Here is an 18477-nt window from a genome sequence, read left to right as displayed (position 1 = left end):
CTATGGGATACAGAGAAACAAGTGCTGACTCAGCCTTCAGCAACAGAGGTCACTCAGTATCCACCATAGAGAGCCAGCAGGAGGGCTGGCCACCCCACCCGCACAGCAATAATGAAGCTGCAAAAGGCAACTGGTTGGGGCTGCAGTCCTTGCCTAGAAGACAGGCAGAAACCCTTGAGGCATCAGTCCCTCTCTCTTTTTTATTTCACAATATAAACTTTATATTATCTGCCTTCACAAAGTCTCTGAGATTTTAGACTTGCTGCTGCTTGCCATATGCTAACACTGGATTAACCTCACAAAAGCCAGCCACCAGTGTAGTAGGCAGGACCATTGATACCACCTCCCTGTTATACAGGGGAACCTTAAACCTAAAAAGCTTGGCACAGCCTGTGCATAGCGCAGCATCCTAACTCTCTGATTTAGCAACAAGGGCACATTTCAGAAATAATTCTCTAGAAGCCAATGTAGCAGGGACTAGTGTTTGGTCCACTCAGTCTCTGGGAAATCAGAGCAAAGCTGGACTGAACCAAAGAATATTGCTTTGCTGAAAAGTCTTATAAGTCCCCACTCCACTCAATAAGCTCAGTAGTGAAGGTTCATAATAATAAGATGCTTGAACTATGGCATTACTAAATTAATAGGCTTTGCAGAGTCCATAAATCTCTCACAGGGGTCCCCCTTTCCACTTCAGCTAGAAAAAACTAATGGCTAGGAGTTACAAAGGACTCTAGATGGAATTAAGCTCTGAAGTCCTATTGAATTAGCATTGTTTACAAAGCAGTCATAAATATAATGGATGTTAATGAGTCTTTAATGGGCCACGTTGCAATACAACACGTGGTGAAGTACAATTAACAAAAAGAATGCTTCCCTCCCATTTATTCTGCTTGACACAGGTTTAGAAACCCTGAATCTAAATGAATTGTCCTGTTGAGAACAGTGTAAAAGAGCTCAATCTGCTGTGTAGAGTAAGAAAAAATACATTTCTTCTGTGGCAAACCAAAGTGGGCCTGAATTGCACCAAAAATAATGTTCACACAGGAAGCGCACAGAACTATGATATGCTTGAGGTTGGCAAACATCTCTGGAGGTCATCTGGTTCAACCTCCCTGCTCAAGCATGGCCACCTAGAGCCAGTTGCCCAGGACTGCCTCCAGATCCCACAACCTCTGTGGGCAACTTGTGTCAGTGATTAACCATCCTCACAGCAGAAGAGTTGTTTCCTGTTATAGACAGAAACTCCTGTGTTTCTGTTTGTGCACATTGCCTCTGTTCCCATGACTGAGAACCATTGAAAACAGTCCGGCTCCAACTTCTTTACACCCTTCCTTCAGGTATTTGAACACCGTGGTAAGCTTTTCCTGAGCCTTTTCTTCTTTATGCTGAGCAGTGTCAGCTCCTTCAGCCTCTCCTCCTTCATGAGGTGCTCCAATCCCCCAGTCATCCTCATGGCCCTTTGCTGGAGTCCCTTCAGTGTGGCCATCTCTCTCTTGTACTAAAGAGCCCAGAACTGGATCCAGAACTCCAGATGTGGACTCCTGCAGTGCCGAGTAGAGGGGCAGGGTCACTTCCCACAACTTGCTGGCAATAATCCTCCTAATGCACCCCAGGATACCATTGGCCTTCTTGAGGCACACTGCTGGCTCATGTTCAACTTGATGTCCACAGGGACCCCCAGGCCTCTCTGCACAGAGTATCTTTCCAGTCAATCAGCCCTCCAGCATGTACTGCTGCAGGGGGTTGTTTCTTCCCAGGCGCAGGACTTTGCGTTTCCCTTTGCTGAATTTGCTGTCATTCCTGACAACCCGTTTCATTAGCCTGTTGAGACCCTTCTGCATGGCAGAATGATTCTCTGGTGTAGCAGCTGCTCCCCACAGTTTTGTATCATCTGTGAACTTGCTGAGGGTATGTTCCAGCTCATTAATGAGGATGTTAAACATGACTAGACCAAATTCTGAACCCCAGGGTACACCAGGAGTTACTAGACACTATTTTTGTGCCACAGATCATCCCTCTCTGAACCGGGCAATTCAGCCAGTTTTAAGTTCTGCTCATCCAGCCTCATTGGCTTCTCTACAAGGATGTTACAGGAGACAGTATCAAAAGCCAAGTAGATGGTATCACAGAATCATAGAATAGCTTGGGTTGGAAGGGATCTTAAAAGATCATAACATACCAACCCTCCTGCTATGGGCAGGGACACCTTCCACTAGACTAGGTGGCTCAGAGCCTCATCCAGTCCAGCCTTCAACACTTCCAGGGGTGAGGCATCCACAAATTCTCTGAGCAGCCTGTTCCAGTGCCACCATCACAGTAAAGAATTTCTTTCAAATAACTTATCTAAACCTACTTTATTTCAGTTTAAAGCCACTACCCCTTGTACTGTCACTACGTGCCCTTGTAAAAAGTCCCTCTCCATTTTTCTGGTAGGTTCTTTTCAGGTACTGACAAGCTGTAATACGGTCACCCTGAAGCCTTCTCTTCTTCAGAGGATCCACTGCTCTTTCCTTATCCACCAAGCCAGTCACTTCATCATAGAAGATTATTGGGTGGATTAAGTATAACTTCACCTCTGTAATGCCATGCTGAGCAAAAGTTTATACTTTTGTTTGTTTTTAGTTTTTACTAAGACTGGAGAGGAGGGGCTAGACATTTTTCAGCATAAGACATGTCATTGCAGAAAAAGTCCTTGTATTTTCTGCCTTTATTCGTGCAGTCACTAATCTAGCTATTTAGAACACCTCGGTCTCAAGCAATTTAATGCACACCTCCCCACTGATTCATGATTACCTAAATCCCACTGAAATGAATTTTAGCACTCTGTTCTCATTCTGACAGGCTGTCATTTAAAGAGCAACATATTCTGTCTCAATAGTGACATGGCTGAGAAGATAGCTGTCATTGGGAAAACTGCAAACATCTATCCACTGTCTTGTGGGAACTCACCTTGTACAAACACGCAATGGACAGTCTTAAGTTTAGCCATGCATACACATTTGATGGACAAAAGCTGTATCAGGTCTTCTGTCGATGTAAATCAGCCCCTGCAAATGGCTATAACATATATAACTACATCTGATTTTAATCAGTGAAACATTTTACCCTATGTTAATTCTGAATACATTAGCTATACTACATATAAAGCTAAACATGGGCTTAAAATCTTGTACCTGGGAAAAAAGTCAGCAAAGGAGGTATTACAAATTAGAGGAACTTATGAGAATGACTTTTCAAGCAATCCGTACTCAAAAAAGTTCATACAAAGAGTAATCTAAAAGTAATCCATATCGGAGTTTACATTCCTGAAAAGCTTTCAATTGTGAAGAACAGAGTATGTTATATTGAAATTACACCACAAAACATACTTACAGTGAACTGTGCCTCCATAGACATGAAACTTGACAAGCACACAGCAGCACTCAGGAGCACTACTGACCTGGAAGTCCTGTCTTCTACCACAGAGACACCTGACAACTTCCCATGATAAAGATCAAAATTTTAGAGTTTTTAGGATCAAAGTTTAGCTTATGGTCATTACTGTATCTCACAGAATGAGAACATCATCTTCTGAAGCACAAACAGCACCTCTTTGAGCACTGTAGGATTTTGAGGAGAGCACTCTGAATCTACCCAACAATACAAGAGACTCATAGTTACAAGCATGGCTTCTTCTGCAAAGGACCATATTGGCATGGAGTCCCAAGACCTATCATGTTATCACCTCATGCAGATGCCACTACTCCTGGCAGGTGAGCAAACAGAGGAGCATGGTCCTTCCATTAGGAAGGAAGACAGGGAAGTGGACTACAGCTGGAACAAACAGTATTGAGGTAAGGAATACCTCTGTACCTGAGGAACAAGACATGGACCAAGCATAAACAGAGTGCATTAGGAGCTATGAAAAGACTGGAAACTTGCTAACCTAGCCTAACCTCACTGAGAGTGCAAGAGTAAACTAACAGCAGAAGCTGGCGCCATGTGATGAACTATATACAGCTGAGGGGGTTAAGCTCCTAAACTAAATGCTTTCTCTTGAGTGAAGAGATCACTGCTTCTTTCCAGATCCAGGACTGCCAAGTAATAAAGCTATCACTTCTACAAGTAGGGCCTTTTGCACCTTGTGAGTTCTGCCATTCCCTAGCAGCCATGAGATCATCCAGGAGTGTGAATGCCTCTGCACATTACGCAGCAGGATCTCCAGTATGGGGCTGAACCATGCTGGCAGGGCCAGCCCCAGCCCTAGCCACACAAGGACACTTTACTTTGCACTCGATTCACCAGTTGCATGGACAGCTCTTTCCATGGGAGACTGGTTATCTGATTTCTTGCTTGCACACAGCGACAATTATTTTCAAGCCTAATATCCACAGTTTCAATTACTTGGTGAAGTAATTGCATGTAACCTCAACGTTATATAGGAATCAAAAAAGAAAAGAGGGGTGAATAAACAGAGGGAAGACTATCTGTTTTCACAAAAAGGCAAACCTAGATGCCAAGTCAAAGCAGCTTGACGACTCCCAGAGGATCTCCACCTCCCTGTCAGAGCCCATGTCTGGCAGATGTCGGCAGCGCCAGTGCCCACGGGACAGGGGCCACACGCCGCTAAGACGCGGCACCCGTGCGCACCCCGGCAGCGCACTGTTGGGGGCGAGCCGGGCCGCTCCCTCGGGGCGCAGCCCCACCAGGCGGGGACCCCCGGGCCGGCCGCGGGGAGAGCAAGAGGGCTGTAGGGCGAGGGCAGGCAGTACAGCCCCGGCCGCCCCTCGCCCTGCAGCCTCCGGGGCGAGGGCGGGCTCATCCCGCTCCGCGCGTACCGCGCAGGGCTTTGCGCCCCGGCCGCCGGCCAGCCTCTTGCCTGAGGAGAAGGCTGCGGCCCGCGGGGCTCCTGGGCGGGAGGCGAAAACCGGTGGAGGGTGAGGGGGGCGCGGGTGTCCGCCGTGGGTTGCCGAAGAGCCGTGCACGCGTGTCCCGCAAGGAGAGCAGCCAACAATCGCTCGAGGGAAACTAAAAACTAAAGAATACCCAAACCTGCCTTCTCCTGTCTTCCCTACAAGGATGACAGTCCGGCCGCGGCCGTGTCGGGTGACCTCCCTCTAGCTCCAGCCCCGCCTAAGCCCTCCGAGGACGAGGCTGCGGTACACGCGGAGATGCCACGGCCGCTCCGCGCCCGCCGCCGCTGACCCGGGCAGCCCGGCCTGCGGGGGAACCAACGAGGGAGCAGCCAGCGAGCAAATAAACCACTTCCCTCGTGTAAGAAGTTGCCTCGCAGGTGCCTGCAGCTGGCGGTTAACACAGACAGTAAGAGGATCAACTCCATCTCCGCCAGTGCAGCAAAAAGAGGAGGAAAAAAATAAAAGCCCCCTCATTTGCTATTCAGAATTTAGTTAATTTGGATGATAACAGTTAGTGTTTAATCCCATTGTACGAGAATGAATATACCGAAACCTACAAGGCTCCTGGAATAATAATACGGCCGGCGGCACAGCACGCAGGGGTGCCCAGGCGGGCAGCCGGCCTTGCCCCCTCCGTCCCGCCGCCCGGGATAGACGCGCCCCGGAGCCACCGCCACCTCCTCCCGCGGAGTCGTTCGGCGCTCCCAACCGGCCCAGAGAGGTGGGAAGCAGCCCGGGGCAGCGGGTCTGGCACCTCGCCTATCCTCCGGCCGCTTCTGGGGAAACGAACGGGCGAGAGCGGCCGTGCCACCCGCCGTGGTCACCCGGGGATATATGGTGGGGATGGTTTCCCCATTATAAACCGCAAGGAAAAAGGGTGGGAAAACGCGGAATACAGGAGAGGACGTGGGAGTTTCCGAGAGAACAACTGCCCGAGCTCACACGGCTCACATGGCAGGGATACCGCCGTTTACCGCAGCCCTGCCCGGGGCTCGGTGGCGTCGCCCGGGAGGGCAGAACCAGGCGCCGGGCAGCCCCGCCGCCGGCCCGGTCGCTCTCGGCTTCTCCCTCCCCCTCGGGGGTGGTGGTGCCCCGCGGCAGCGCCGGGGGCGGGGGCGGTGGCGGAGCCGGGGGGGGAAGACAGGAGGGCGGCCCCGCGGTCCGTGCCGGGTTCGGAGGCGCACCGCCGGCCGTGGAGAGGCCCGGGGGGGCCCGCGCCCGCCGCCGCGCTGTCGGGGGGGCGGCGGGCGGCAGGGGCGGGCGGCCCCCCCGGCGCGGCGGGGCGGCCCCGGCGGGGGCGGTGCGGGGCGGTGCGGGGCTGTGCGGGGCGGGTCGGGGGCTCGGTGCGCTCGCCAGGCGAGGAGCGCGGCTGCCCGGGCGGAGGGCCGCGGAGAGGAAAGCTAACAATGCTGTGAAAATATGTTTGCAGAAAATAGACAATTGTTGGATTAAACGTATTCAAGTATGAAATAATGCCTTTTTGTGTAAAAAACCTCAGCAATGTGAGCGTACAAAAGTTCCCCTGTGGCAGTTACTTGCTCCCTTTGTGAGCTTTGCGCTCCGGCGTCTCCACTTGGCGCGTTTAACTCGGAGCCCCCCTTTAAACGCGATTGTTTCTTTCTTTTTAATGACATTTACCGGATCAAAACATGCTGTTAATTCGATCAGAAAGCTTTACCCTCCTTAACAATACCACAATAATTTCTCCTGAAGTTTGTTAAATTGACCAAAATTAGGCAAATGAATAGGGGGTCTGTCGGCGATCCCGCTCGCAGGTGACACCGAATAATGCACTCTCGGACCAGCTGCGATCCCCTCTTTATTTGCCCCTCTTTTCTTTGACCCGCATTATTAAAATTTAGGCCCAATGAAACTATTCATACTTTTCAATGGGACATTTTCCTATAGGATAATAGGCTACAAATTGAGCCTCTCCAAAGGAGAGGGGGAGAGCAGGGGGGGTAAAACAACAACGCACAGACGCGCACACCACACAAAAAAGGAGCGTCGTGTGCCAAAGGCTGGCGAGAGCCTCCCCGGGCCGACGGAAAAAAAAAAGGGGGGGGTGATGGGGGTGGATATCGTGTGCCAGCCCCCCGGTCCCACACCTGCCGGGGTGTCCCCGGCGCATAAAGCGGTGTAAACAAAAAAATCCTCGCTGCCATCTCTTATAAAGATGGACGTGTCACCAAGTCGTGTGAGAAAAGCCTGAGAACAAACGGGGCCACTCCGTCTCCAAGGGTTCTCCCTTGAACTGGGCGGAACAGCCTATTAAGGGCTTACTTAATTACTTTAATGACTCTGGACAGGCTTTAAAATGCAGTCAGCTCCGGGGCTAAGGGGAGGGGTAGGGGGTACCGGGGATTTGAAGGCTGGCGGCGGGGACGGGGCCGGGAATGCGGCGAGCGTGGCGCAGGGCGCGATACCGCGCCCTGCGCCCCGCTCGCCGCATCCCTGGCCCCGTCCCCGCCGCTATTGTGGGACAGTCACGTGTGTCCCCGAGGTCCACGTGGGGCGACACAGCTGGGCCGCCCCCGGCTGCGTGGACGGGGGCGAGGAGGGGGAGAAAGGAAGAAGAGAGAAGAAAAAAAAGCCCCTCATCCCCTCGCCCCCTTCCACCCTGATCTTTAATGCATACGCTCCCTCGGCGCCGCTCCCCCGTAATCCTATGGGATCAGCGGGCCCGTGGAGGCCCCCCGGGGTCCCCCCCAAGAAGTGATGGCTTTATAAGGGGGCCGAAGAGAGAAGGGATGCAGAGCCCACCATGGCCTCCAAGCTCAAGGAGCGGAGGGTGAGTCGTCGCCCGCCTTGCGCGCACGGGTCTGCGGGGCCGCCAAGCCGGCCTGGCCCCGAGACCTTCGCCGCCTTTCCCTTCGAACCACCCCCCCCCCCCCAACAAAAAACAACCACACCTCTCTCACAAAAACAAGTCCGCCCTGCCAGGGCCGTCCGCGCAGTTGGGGAGCCACCAGGGCCGCGCGGAAAGGACCGGCCACCGGAGCATCATCCTTTCCGAGGCCGCGTCGCGCCCGGCACCGCTGCTCGGAGCGGGGCTGGGGACTGGCTTCCCTGGAGGGGTCGAGACCGGGGCCGGGGGCGGCTGTCACAGCGAGACTGGATCCATCAGTTTTCTCTTCCCCCACTAACGCGCCCCATATGTTTTGCAGAGGACGCCGGTTTCCCATAAAGTGATTGAGAAGCGGAGGAGGGACCGCATCAACCGCTGCCTCACCGAGCTGGGGAAGACGGTGCCCATGGCTCTGGCCAAGCAGGTAGGCGGGGGGGAGCAGCCCCTACGCCCTTTTCTCCCCGGTGCGCCGCGATATCCCCCCCGATACGGCGGGGCTAGGGGGCGGCCCAATGGAACGCAGAGCAGTCTCAGGGGAGGGGTGATGCCCACCTTCCCTGCCCGTTGCAGAGCTCGGGGAAGCTGGAGAAAGCGGAGATCCTGGAGATGACGGTGCAGTACCTGCGGGCCCTGCATTCGGCGGACTTTCCCCGCGGCCGGGAGAAGGGTAGGTGGGCGGAAGCGACCTCCCGCGGCCCCCGCCGCGTCACTCGCGGCGTGGAGGCGGCTTTCCCCGCTCCTTTCCCAGCCAGACCCTGAGGAGCTCGATTCCCTTCACTTTCCTTTCCAGCAGAGCTGCTCTCCGAGTTCGCCAATTACTTCCATTATGGCTACCACGAGTGCATGAAGAACCTGGTCCACTACCTGACGACGGTGGAGAGGATGGAGACCAAAGACACCAAGTACGCCCGCATCCTGGCCTTTCTCCAGTCCAAAGCACGCTTCGTTACTGAGCCTCTCTTCACGTCCCTGGGCTCCCTCCCGGAGCCGGACTTTTCCTACCCGCTGCATCCTGGGCCCGAGTGCCCCGGGCACGTCCACAGTCCCGCCGAGGGCGTGCTCCAGCCTCCCTCGGGGGGGCCATTCCCCTGGCACGGCGCCGCCCGCAATCCCTCCCTGCCCTACCACTTGCCCAGCGCCGCCGTACCCCTCGCCAGCCCCGGCCAGCAGCGCAGCACTTTCCTCTCATCCGTGCAGGGGCTGGACCGCCACTACCTCAACCTCCTCGGCCATTCCCACCCGAACGCGTTCGGGCTGCCCCCGGGCCAGCACCCCTCCATGCTATAGAGACTCGTCCCGCCTGAAAAAAAAAACCCACCTATTTATGACCGCGGACACTGCGAGTTACACCCGGGTGCACGGGGAGGCTGCCGGGGGCAGGGAGATGCGTAGGGGTCTCGGCTGGAGAGGAGCCCCCGGGGCCCAGATCTGCCCCCGCCCTCTCCAAGGGCCTGAAGCTGCCCCCACCCGCTCGTCTTCCCACCTCCGGGTTCAGTGCCTGTACAAGTGATGCCTTGGAATAAAAATTTATACCCGCCGCTGCTTTTTGTTTCCATGAGGGAGCTTCCTTGGGTGGCGGTGGGAGTGTCCCCACGCAGCCACCCAGGGCAAAAAAATCCACGAGCGAGACGTGGTCAGCGAGGGCCAGAGAGTTTGCTGCACGCACCGGCCGTGGCTGGCGCTTCGGGCAGGCGGGGCAGGACGCGACGGGCCGGGTGTCGGGACCGCCCGGCTTCTGCTCCCAGGCTGTCACCGGAGGCTGGGAGGGAGACCCGGGGTACCCCGGAGGTGGCGGATGTCCCACTCCCCCGCAAACCCTGCGGGTGCTGCCCTCCCACGCGCCCGTGGAGGGGTGCTCCAGGGGCACGCGTCCGAACGGCATCTCCCGTGTGCTTTGCCAGCGAATTTCTGTGCGGCGCAGCTTGCCCAGAGGAGGATGAATAATGGTGAAGGCGCAGGACGGGGTGGGAAGGGCAGGCGGCTGCAGAGGAGGTGCGGGGCGCTGAAAGTAAAACCAATGGAAGCTCCGGGAGCGAGTCCTTCCCTCGCCGCCGGCGCGGAGCCGCGGCACAGCTCCCTCTCGACGGGGCAACTCCAGCCCCGCCTGAACCAAGCGTCCCGGCTGTCTCCACAGCCCCTGGAAGCAGGGCAGCCCGGTCAGGCCCAGCGGGGCAGGAGCCGTCGAGGGGTAAATTAACTTATTCCAGTTGGGTGGGGAGGCTTTGAGGAGCTTTGACCTGGGCTGTTTGCCCAGGTCGCGGAATGGGCTGACCCGCAATTTGTAAACCAACCCGACCCTTTATTCACAGACAGACAAAAAGATCTTCATTACAATGAGTAAAAAGTGGAATGTGTATCTTCCATTTAACCTGTATATACAGGAAAAGCTCCTATCCCAGATTAGTGGGAAAAAGGTCACACGGCGGGATGATGGTGAGGAGTCAGCTAGGGAGGAGAGAAAAACACCCCCATTTCCTCGGGACACCTTTAGGATGGTAAATCCAGAGGGAACCTCTCTTTTGGTCAGTGTACACAGAACAAAATGGACATTCAGCGGCAGGAATGGCTGGAGCTATTATGAAGACACAAGTCCAACCAACACTCATTTTTATCAGCACTGGGTGCAGAATATGGTCAAAATGCTACCTGACTTTTATTCTGTGTGCTTTAAGCTCTTGTGATTCCACTTTGTCACTGAAGCATTAAACATATGGCATTTTCCTGAAAATATAAATATATTCAGCATTTTGATCCCTGCTAACCAAATTAAACAAAACTTTCCTTTGCTAAGTAGATTTTCTCTGTGGGATTAGCAGAGGGCCACCATGGTCAAAACTGGGGTCATTTGCATATAATTTTGCAAACTCGCACTGGTCCATGACAGTCTTTTTCTCTCCAATGTTGCTGTCCTGCATTTTTTTTTCTTCTTCTTCTTTCTTTCTTTCTTTCTTTTTTTTTTTTTTTCTTTTCATTTTCATTTAGCTGTGGAGGATAAACCCCTCTTTGGCTTTACAATGACTTTAGGATAAAAGTCTCCCCTCCCTCCACTCTTTCAGAGCTCTGAGCTCACCCTCCTGCTTTTGGCCCCGAAATTATTTTGGAATTTGCTAAAGTCAGCTGTACCAGTCATGGGAGCTGAGCTGCCTTCCCAACTCAGATCCACACCTGTGCATCATGCTCTGTGCACACAGGTGGGTCAGCACAGCCTCAGGTACAGAGCTCCCTTGGGATAGGCATACCCTGTCCTTTGACAGAGGTTCAGCTTATTTGTCTTGATTTTATTTTACATTTCTGTGCCTATAGGACAGAGACTTTTAGCCTTTTTTCCTCCTTAGATTTATTTTAGCTCTGCCATGAGCATCATGTTCCAACTTTGCTGGGAGTGGGTAGGTGCTGGATGACACCTGTACTGGGCCTGTTTAAGGCTGTGGTGCCTGTTTGGGCTGGCAATGCTCATCGTCTGGCACAGGAGTGCCACTTACTGGCATCTGGGAGCAGCTAGCACATGGAATGAATAGAGAGGGGTTGTTCCTGAAAATAAACTACTTTAATTCCCAAAGCCCTCAAAATACTAGATTCTGTGTCATGCACCTGCTTGGCTAAAAATCTTAATGGTGAATGATTTACTCTACCATGTCCTATTCCTTTCCTTCAGCTAGCATCTTTCTCCTTCTTAGACTTTTCACATCTTTTTTGCCACAGTTTGCCTTGCCTTCCTTTCCCATGCCTTTAATGCTCTCTTTTCCACCTCTTCTCCCTGCTATCAGAATTCCTCTTTTCCTCACACATTCCTTGTCCTACATGTACTGCAATTCTTCTCGCCCCAGAAAATAGTTGTACAGCATGGTCACACCTCAGTAATTTCTTTATGTTGAGAGCAAATAATCATGCTGGGATCAAAGCACAGCAAAATCTAAGTTTACAGTTCTGCATCTGATACTGACTCTCTCTTGCTATTTACTCAGACAGTAGAAGAGTTTATACTGATCTTTGTAATATTGCATTACTGAAAACAACTCCAACTCCCTAATTTATCCCAAGGATTTATTTGCATTATTATTTAAATAAAACATCACCAATTAGATCAAAGGAACATAAGTAGCCTGTGCATAAATTCTCCATCTTAAAGCTTTATGTTTTCAATAGGTAACAGGTAAAGCTTGGAGGAAATGCTACTGTCTCACTTTTACTATTTAAACAAGTAAAAAATGTTTATGGACTTCGAGCATATATAACACAGATCAGAACTCTTCTTTCTTCCCATGGCTTTACACCAGTCTGAATGCATTATTCAAAGTCCTAGGGGCTTTGCTGGTAGTGCCACACTGTGGAGTTTCCAGCCTTGGAAACAGAGCCGATGCCATGAACAAAGTCCCCAGATTCAGGACAACACAGTCATTCTTGGGGCATCTCATCAATCAGGTCAATAGCTAACTAGAAAAGAGTATTTTTATTGTACATTGGGTCCATGACCCTGCTTGCAGCACTGGACCACAAAGAGGTGCATTCACACACCTACAGGGACTGAGCCATGAGTTTGAAAGAAGCAACTGAGGGAAAGAAAAGGAACTGCACCAACGAAGGCTCTTAATTACAGATCTGTTCCAGTAAAGATGCACACAATAATTGGCTTCCTAGTGGTATGGATATGATCCTTTTCTCGTGGTGAAGATCCTGCCAGTTTATAAGTCTTGTGGTTCCCCTGCTCCGTGGAATGCTGCTGCTATTCCTCAGGCTCAAAGGCAGCCTGCATGATTTGACCAGGACCATGCCAGAAGTGCTTGGGAGAGCAGAAGGTCTTAGGTGCCAGGGTACAATGATCACCCCAATGAAGCTTCTTGCCCTTCTGCCACGTTCTTGGAGAATGTGAAGAAGTCCAGGGGGATTGTTTTTCCATTATAAATTGAATCAATTATAAGGAGGAGAAAACCTCTTTGCCTGTGGAACAGTCTGTGTATTAGACACAGGCTACTGAAGCAGCTGCAGGCTTGTCCAGCAACCCTTTTGCAAAGGCAGACTTTTGGAAGGAAACCCTCCAGCCCACAGTTTCGTATTTGCTGAGATGTAGCATCTGATCTCACAGATTTGCCTCCTGCCTTGGGTGAGTCTCACATCATCATGTCTATTTCTAGTAAACTTTCTTGCATAGTGCTTAAAGGGTGTTTTAGGAAAAGAACACTGAATTCTCTTGAAGAGAAAGGTGATTATAGAAAGAAGTACAAGAAAAGTCATTTTAATATGTATGTAAGGTTAAAACTCGGATACCTACCCACATAACATACTGCATATAGAGTGGCATATTAAAACAAACAAAACTCATTTCAAAAGATGAGAAAAATCCACATTGAAGACTATCACATGGGAAGAAAGAGGAGTAATTTGTAAGATTCAAACTCAGAATATTAAACTAGGAAATTTATCAAACAAAAAAAATATTAAACTCGGGAAAGAAATTGCTTAACATTTATCTTCAAGCTACAGCAACTGAAATGTGCATTATGCTTCATCAGAAGTAATACAATTAATTAGGCTGAAAAACACTTTTGCTAACAGGAAATCTAAACTTTAGCATGTATGCTCTGAAAAGTTAAAGGCAATTTAATTTTTAATTACTGTAAGACTGCAACACCTCCAAGCGCAGTTCTAGTCTATGTAATGATTGTGTAATTAAAAAAACGAGGCCCTTCAAACAACAGAGTCCTTCAAGGCAACAGGGAATTCATGACAGGGAATTCATGACAGGGAATTACAGAATTCATGATAGGGAATTCATGACTCAGTTCTTATGCTTTTGGTGATCATTATGAAGTTATTTTTACCCATGCTGAGGGCTTAACCCAGAGCATGTAGAAATACTTACACCAGCTCACCCTGTAGTATTTTGTTTAGAGGATCTTGGTCTCCTACTAGCTTTGTGAAAACCAGGCAGTGCCTGAGCTCTGAGCTCATCTCCATCTCTTGTGAATTCCAGCACCAAAATTATGCTTTCAGTCCAATAAAGGGTGCAGGTATTTAGAGTAGGGCCCAGTCCAACTGGAACCCTTAAGTCCAGGATCATGGCAGAACGTGCCTTCATTGTAATTCAACAGCCTGTACCTCCCATCTCCCTGCCCTTCCTAGCCTGAGGCTTAGACATCCTTCCAGGAAGTTGAAGTCTCAAGGATGAATACTAAAAACTGTGTTCCTCTTTGGGGGCACCTTCTCCTAACCACTTTGCCCCTACAAAGCAATTTCTGTGTTCTTTGAAGGAACCATTGTGTGCTGGTTCAACATTTCAAAAGAGAGATCAGATGGTAGTCAGCCAGGGGAGGGTTTGATCTCAAGATATCAGCTTGAGGAGATGTTCAGTCTAGAGTCACTATCAGGAAGCTGTGACATGGTTTCAGTGCTTTCTCACTGCTAGGGAGGAGTGGAGACTGTGGCTTTTGCCTTTCCCTCCATTCTCCTCCTCTGGAGGTAAATGAGATCATGTGTATACCATTGTGTACTACTCACATAGGAAGCTTATACAAGCCCTCTTCCATAGTACACCTGGATTCAGTTTAGTTTTTCTCAGTAATTCCTAGTCTGGTTTGGCTGTTCTTTGTTTAAATGTGGCTTTATTCAATCCTCATAGCTTCCCATGTATGCTACATTAGTGCCATTCCAGGGAACGAATTCACAGAGATTAGCCTTTAAAGGTCAGTGTTTTATGACTAAGATATAGGATTGGTCTTTTCTACTTTCTCCCCCAAACTAAAATGTCCTTTAAAACATTCTAGGGCAACCTCAAGGTTTGATACACCTGGCAGGTTTTTGATACAACCTTACTCGTTACAAGAGGCGACACCACTACAACCATGACTAAAGGTTAGGGTATAGAGTTTTCCCCTAAATGTGGTAGTATGGAAATAATTTACCCTTACTATGAAATTGCTGCTGGGGTTTCAGGACTGGAATATGTAGAAGGAACAATAACAACAAAACTTATTGAACAAATCCCACATGGCTTCAAACTGAGAAAAGTGTAACAGGGATCACTGACATTCACTGAGAACAGATTACCAAACTTCAAGAACTTCAGGAAACCCTGAGACAGTATGCATCCCATCTCACATAATTATATCTTGGAATGTTCAAAGGGAATCAATATAACCCGAGTCTTTCCTATTCCATTACAAAATGTCTTTTTATCATAAGATGTAACAGTAATTTTTCTATGCCACAAACTTTTTTTTCCCATACAGTACCTTCTCCTCTCTTAAAAAAATGAGAGAAAAACTACTTTTGGAGTTTTATTACTGAAATAATTGCAACAATTATTGCTGTAGTAATAGTAATTGCAATTATTATTGTAAATTCTCTTTGATGTCTGGAAAAGGCAATAAAGTAATTGGAAGAAAAGTGTAAGCAAGAGTACCTAATTTACTGCATAATGTCAAAACCTGCTAGACAGCAAAGATGTAGGAAAATGAATACAATTATGATAAAGGTACCACTGTATACAAGGCACCATCTGCAGAAAAGAGAATATGTTAAAGCAAACAAGGGACTCCTACATGCTTGTTACCTATATGCATATACTGCACGTATATCCTTAGCTAGTGCAGGTGGTAGATTCCTGGACATCCATAAAGCTATAGTTGCTTCCACAAGAAGAAGACATAGTGGAGTTGCATCATTTGAGAGCTTGCCAAATAGGTAAGCAGTGGCTCCTCATGCTCATTTTATTAGTTCAACTATGCAGTTACATGTTTATAAAGATGTATGGGAAGAAAATAACCTAATCTTGTCTTAAACACACAATTACGCTGATCATGAAAGTGAAATCATGTACAGAACAGGTCCTTCTGCCTCTGGTACTTAGTGCATAAAATATTCCTCCAATAAAAAATGCTGCAACTAGGCACAACAGTCTACACTTAAATAAAAGGCCAGCCTCCCTCTGTGTGCATATGGAGAAGCTAATCCAACCCTGTGAGGTCAAATGATCTCATGGTGAGGAGGTTCCAAGAGCAACATGGCACGCTGTTCTTCATCAAATATTACATCTTCTCAAGAGCTATTTGCAACTCTCCATGTTGCAACTTTGCATCTTCTTTCCAGGAAATTAATACAGAAACATAGAATGATTTGGGTTCGAAGGGACCTTAAAAGATCATCTAATTCCGACCTCCCTGTCATGGGCAGGGACACCTTCCACTAGAAGACCAGCCTGCTCAGACCTCCAGACAGCCTGGTGTTGAACACCTCAATGATGTGTGGCATCCACAACTTCTCTGGGCAACCTGTTTCAGTGCCTCACCTCTCTCTTAGTAAAGAGTTTCTTCCAAGTATCAGATTTAAACCTACATTCACTTTGAAACTATTCCTCCTTATCCTGTCACCACATGCCCTTGTAAATAGTCTCTCTCCATCTTTTCTGTATGCTCCTTTCAGGTACTGGAAGGCCACAATAGGTCAGCCCAAAGCCTTCTCTTTTCCAGGCTGAACAATCCCCAATTCTCAGCCTTTCCCCATAAGAGAGGTGCTCCATTTCTCTAACTAACTAGGTGTCCCTGTCTCTGCTCCGGACTCACTGCAACAGGTTCAGTTCCTTCCTGTGCTAAGGACCCCAGAACTGGATGTAGCACTCCAGGTGGTATCTCACCAGAGCAGAGGGGCAGAGTTTTCCCTGATTTTCTTAGTTTGTTGTATGTTACACAGAGTTAGCAATGGTGTTACAGTCAGCTTTGCTTTATAATCCCAGAAAGAGCTTCTACCACTCCTCCACAATGCAACTTACACTATTGGCTACGGCAAGCAACAAGTAGGTAAAAGATCCCTAGGAGAAGTGTATGACATAGCTAGAAGGACAGGCAACTGGGAGAACACAAGTGCTGTTCTGCTTGTCATGGGAATAGCCTATGTTAATTTATAGCAGTTTTGCAAAGGAGTTCTGGGGTTTGTATTTGGCCAGCTTTTTTATGAAGCTCTTCCAAAAAAGATTTATAATCAATTTGCCTTTTCAGACTGAGATCAAATAGAGAGAGAGAATGCTAAACTTCCTGTTTTATCAGGAAGTTACAGGGATTTTGAGATTAGAGTTCTGGAACAGAAAGGTAACTCCTGCTGCCAGCATCCAGCTTCCTAAAGGCCTTTCAAAAAGTTTTCCAGGCATAGTAACTGCAAACAGAAAAAACCCAAAGACCTCTTTATTTCAGGAAAATGACAACAATTTCATAAGGCACAGAATGCCTTTGGTCATCCAGTCCTAGGCCAGGACATAAGATGAGGTCATAGGTCCACAAATGCACAGGCAAAATGCTGGCAGGTTTCATTCCTTACCAGACTGAAATAGAAGGATGGGATGGGACCAGCTGGACTTTTTCATTCATGTACTTAGAAAAATTACTTGGTTATAAAACAAGACCATACCACAAAGGAAAAATCTTTTGAGTGGTGTGATAATAGAACATACTGAAATTTCTGACCATCTGACATAAAACTGTTAGCTGTCTCAAAGGAAATGGTCTGAGAATGAATTAATCATTCAAAGCAATGTTTCTAGTCAAGAGGAATAAACAGGCAGCTCCTGAGGATAATTTATCAGACTGATTTTATTTTCTCCCTTAAAAATAAGTACATTTTCGTTGGAATACATATCTTTCCCCTTTTAATTTTGAGGGAATGTGGAATCAATAGGTCAGATTCAGATATACAAACAGGAGAAAAAATCAGGGCCGCCGAATCCCACCTTCATTGTTGCCTGGCAAGTAGTATAATTTATCTGCTCAGATATTTCAAACAGGGCTAAACATCTCCATGCTAAAATATTGCATTTAATTTAAAAAGAAAATCCTGGGTTTTGTGTGCCTGTTACAAACTCAGAAGGTGTAACAAGTTCAGTCACTGAACTGAAACAGTTGTGCAGTTTATACTTTTTACATACTAGTTGCATGTACTACAGACCAGATGGAAAGAATTTTATGTGGGGAAGAATGGGTTATTTACCATTTCCCTCCAGCAAGCACTGTTTCAGACAAAATTGTTAGCCATCCACTGAAGGCCAGTGTCCTTTCTCCATAATCTGGTTGTCAAAATGTCAAGCTCAGAAGCTTGAGCCCCTCCACAGCACTGGTTTAGCTCTGAAATGTCTGCATAATTACAGCCACGTTACTCCCCTGACACCTTTGCCACCATGAAGCAAAGGGCTTCAAGGACTCTATGTATGAAACTTCTACATGTAAAATAAGAAAACTGATATTATAAAGCACATCCATACTAGGAGAGAATTTTGCTTTCCATTGCTTTAAATGGAAATAAATTATTTTCTCCTCTCCTCTCTTTTCCTTTCCTTCATCACAGTCACTGAAACTTTACCAGTGTGTGGTACCAGTGTGCTTTACCGGTGTGCTAACATGAGTGAAGTGAATAATGCTCTGTTCTTGTAAGTGTACTTAGAAGCTGGCATTTCATTACAAATAGATACATCATAGCATAGCCAATTTTTAAACATATCTTTAGGAAAAAAAAAAATTATTTAGAATTCTTCAGCAACCAGTTTTGATGCTGAAGCTTGTGCTTTGTACATTTTAAAAAGAAAGATTATGCTTAGACAAGGTGCTATTTTGGTGCTGAACCCCTTACTCATCCAGTTTCTTTCTATTTCTGGAACAGTGTACCATGTTAGAACACAGTTTCACAACCACCATTTCTTTCCCTACTGAAATAAATTATATTTGCTCACACCTGACTATCAGCATGTCAGAATCA

At 48.3% G+C, this 18477-nt stretch overlaps 1 protein-coding gene and 1 long non-coding RNA gene across 3 annotated transcripts; one reads left to right on the top strand and one right to left on the bottom strand.

The window, feature by feature from the left end:
* Nucleotides 1-394: 394 nt before the first annotated feature.
* Nucleotides 395-3780, bottom strand: LOC137472158 (uncharacterized). Its single transcript, XR_010998037.1, has 3 exons — nucleotides 3373-3780; nucleotides 2950-3057; nucleotides 395-930 (listed from the first exon to the last, which is right to left on the bottom strand). It is a non-coding gene; the product is annotated as an uncharacterized lncRNA (long non-coding RNA).
* A 3581-nt stretch (nucleotides 3781-7361) lies between these two features.
* HELT (helt bHLH transcription factor) lies at nucleotides 7362-9686 on the top strand. 2 transcript variants are annotated; one of them, XM_068186970.1, is made up of 4 exons: nucleotides 7362-7686; nucleotides 8063-8167; nucleotides 8314-8410; nucleotides 8534-9686. In XM_068186970.1, the coding sequence occupies exons 1-4, from the start codon at nucleotides 7660-7662 to the stop codon at nucleotides 9028-9030; spliced, it is 726 nt and encodes a 241-aa protein (XP_068043071.1). In that variant the 5' UTR covers nucleotides 7362-7659; the 3' UTR covers nucleotides 9031-9686. The 2 variants fall into 2 exon arrangements, with proteins under 2 accessions (XP_068043071.1, XP_068043072.1); XM_068186971.1 differs by having other exon boundaries at nucleotides 8537-9680.
* Nucleotides 9687-18477: the final 8791 nt, after the last annotated feature.

This window comes from Anomalospiza imberbis, chromosome 4, assembly GCF_031753505.1.
Source record: "Anomalospiza imberbis isolate Cuckoo-Finch-1a 21T00152 chromosome 4, ASM3175350v1, whole genome shotgun sequence".
Taxonomy (NCBI): Eukaryota; Metazoa; Chordata; class Aves; order Passeriformes; family Viduidae; genus Anomalospiza; species Anomalospiza imberbis.
This window is presented reverse-complemented; position numbering and strand designations above follow the sequence as displayed.

Coding starts and splice junctions, on each gene's coding strand:
- HELT (XM_068186970.1), top strand. CDS start 7,660: ATGGCCTCCAAGCTCAAGGAGCGGAGG. Junction 7,687..8,062: donor CCAAGCTCAAGGAGCGGAGG/GTGAGTCGTCGC, acceptor TATGTTTTGCAG/AGGACGCCGGTTTCCCATAA. Junction 8,168..8,313: donor CCATGGCTCTGGCCAAGCAG/GTAGGCGGGGGG, acceptor TGCCCGTTGCAG/AGCTCGGGGAAGCTGGAGAA.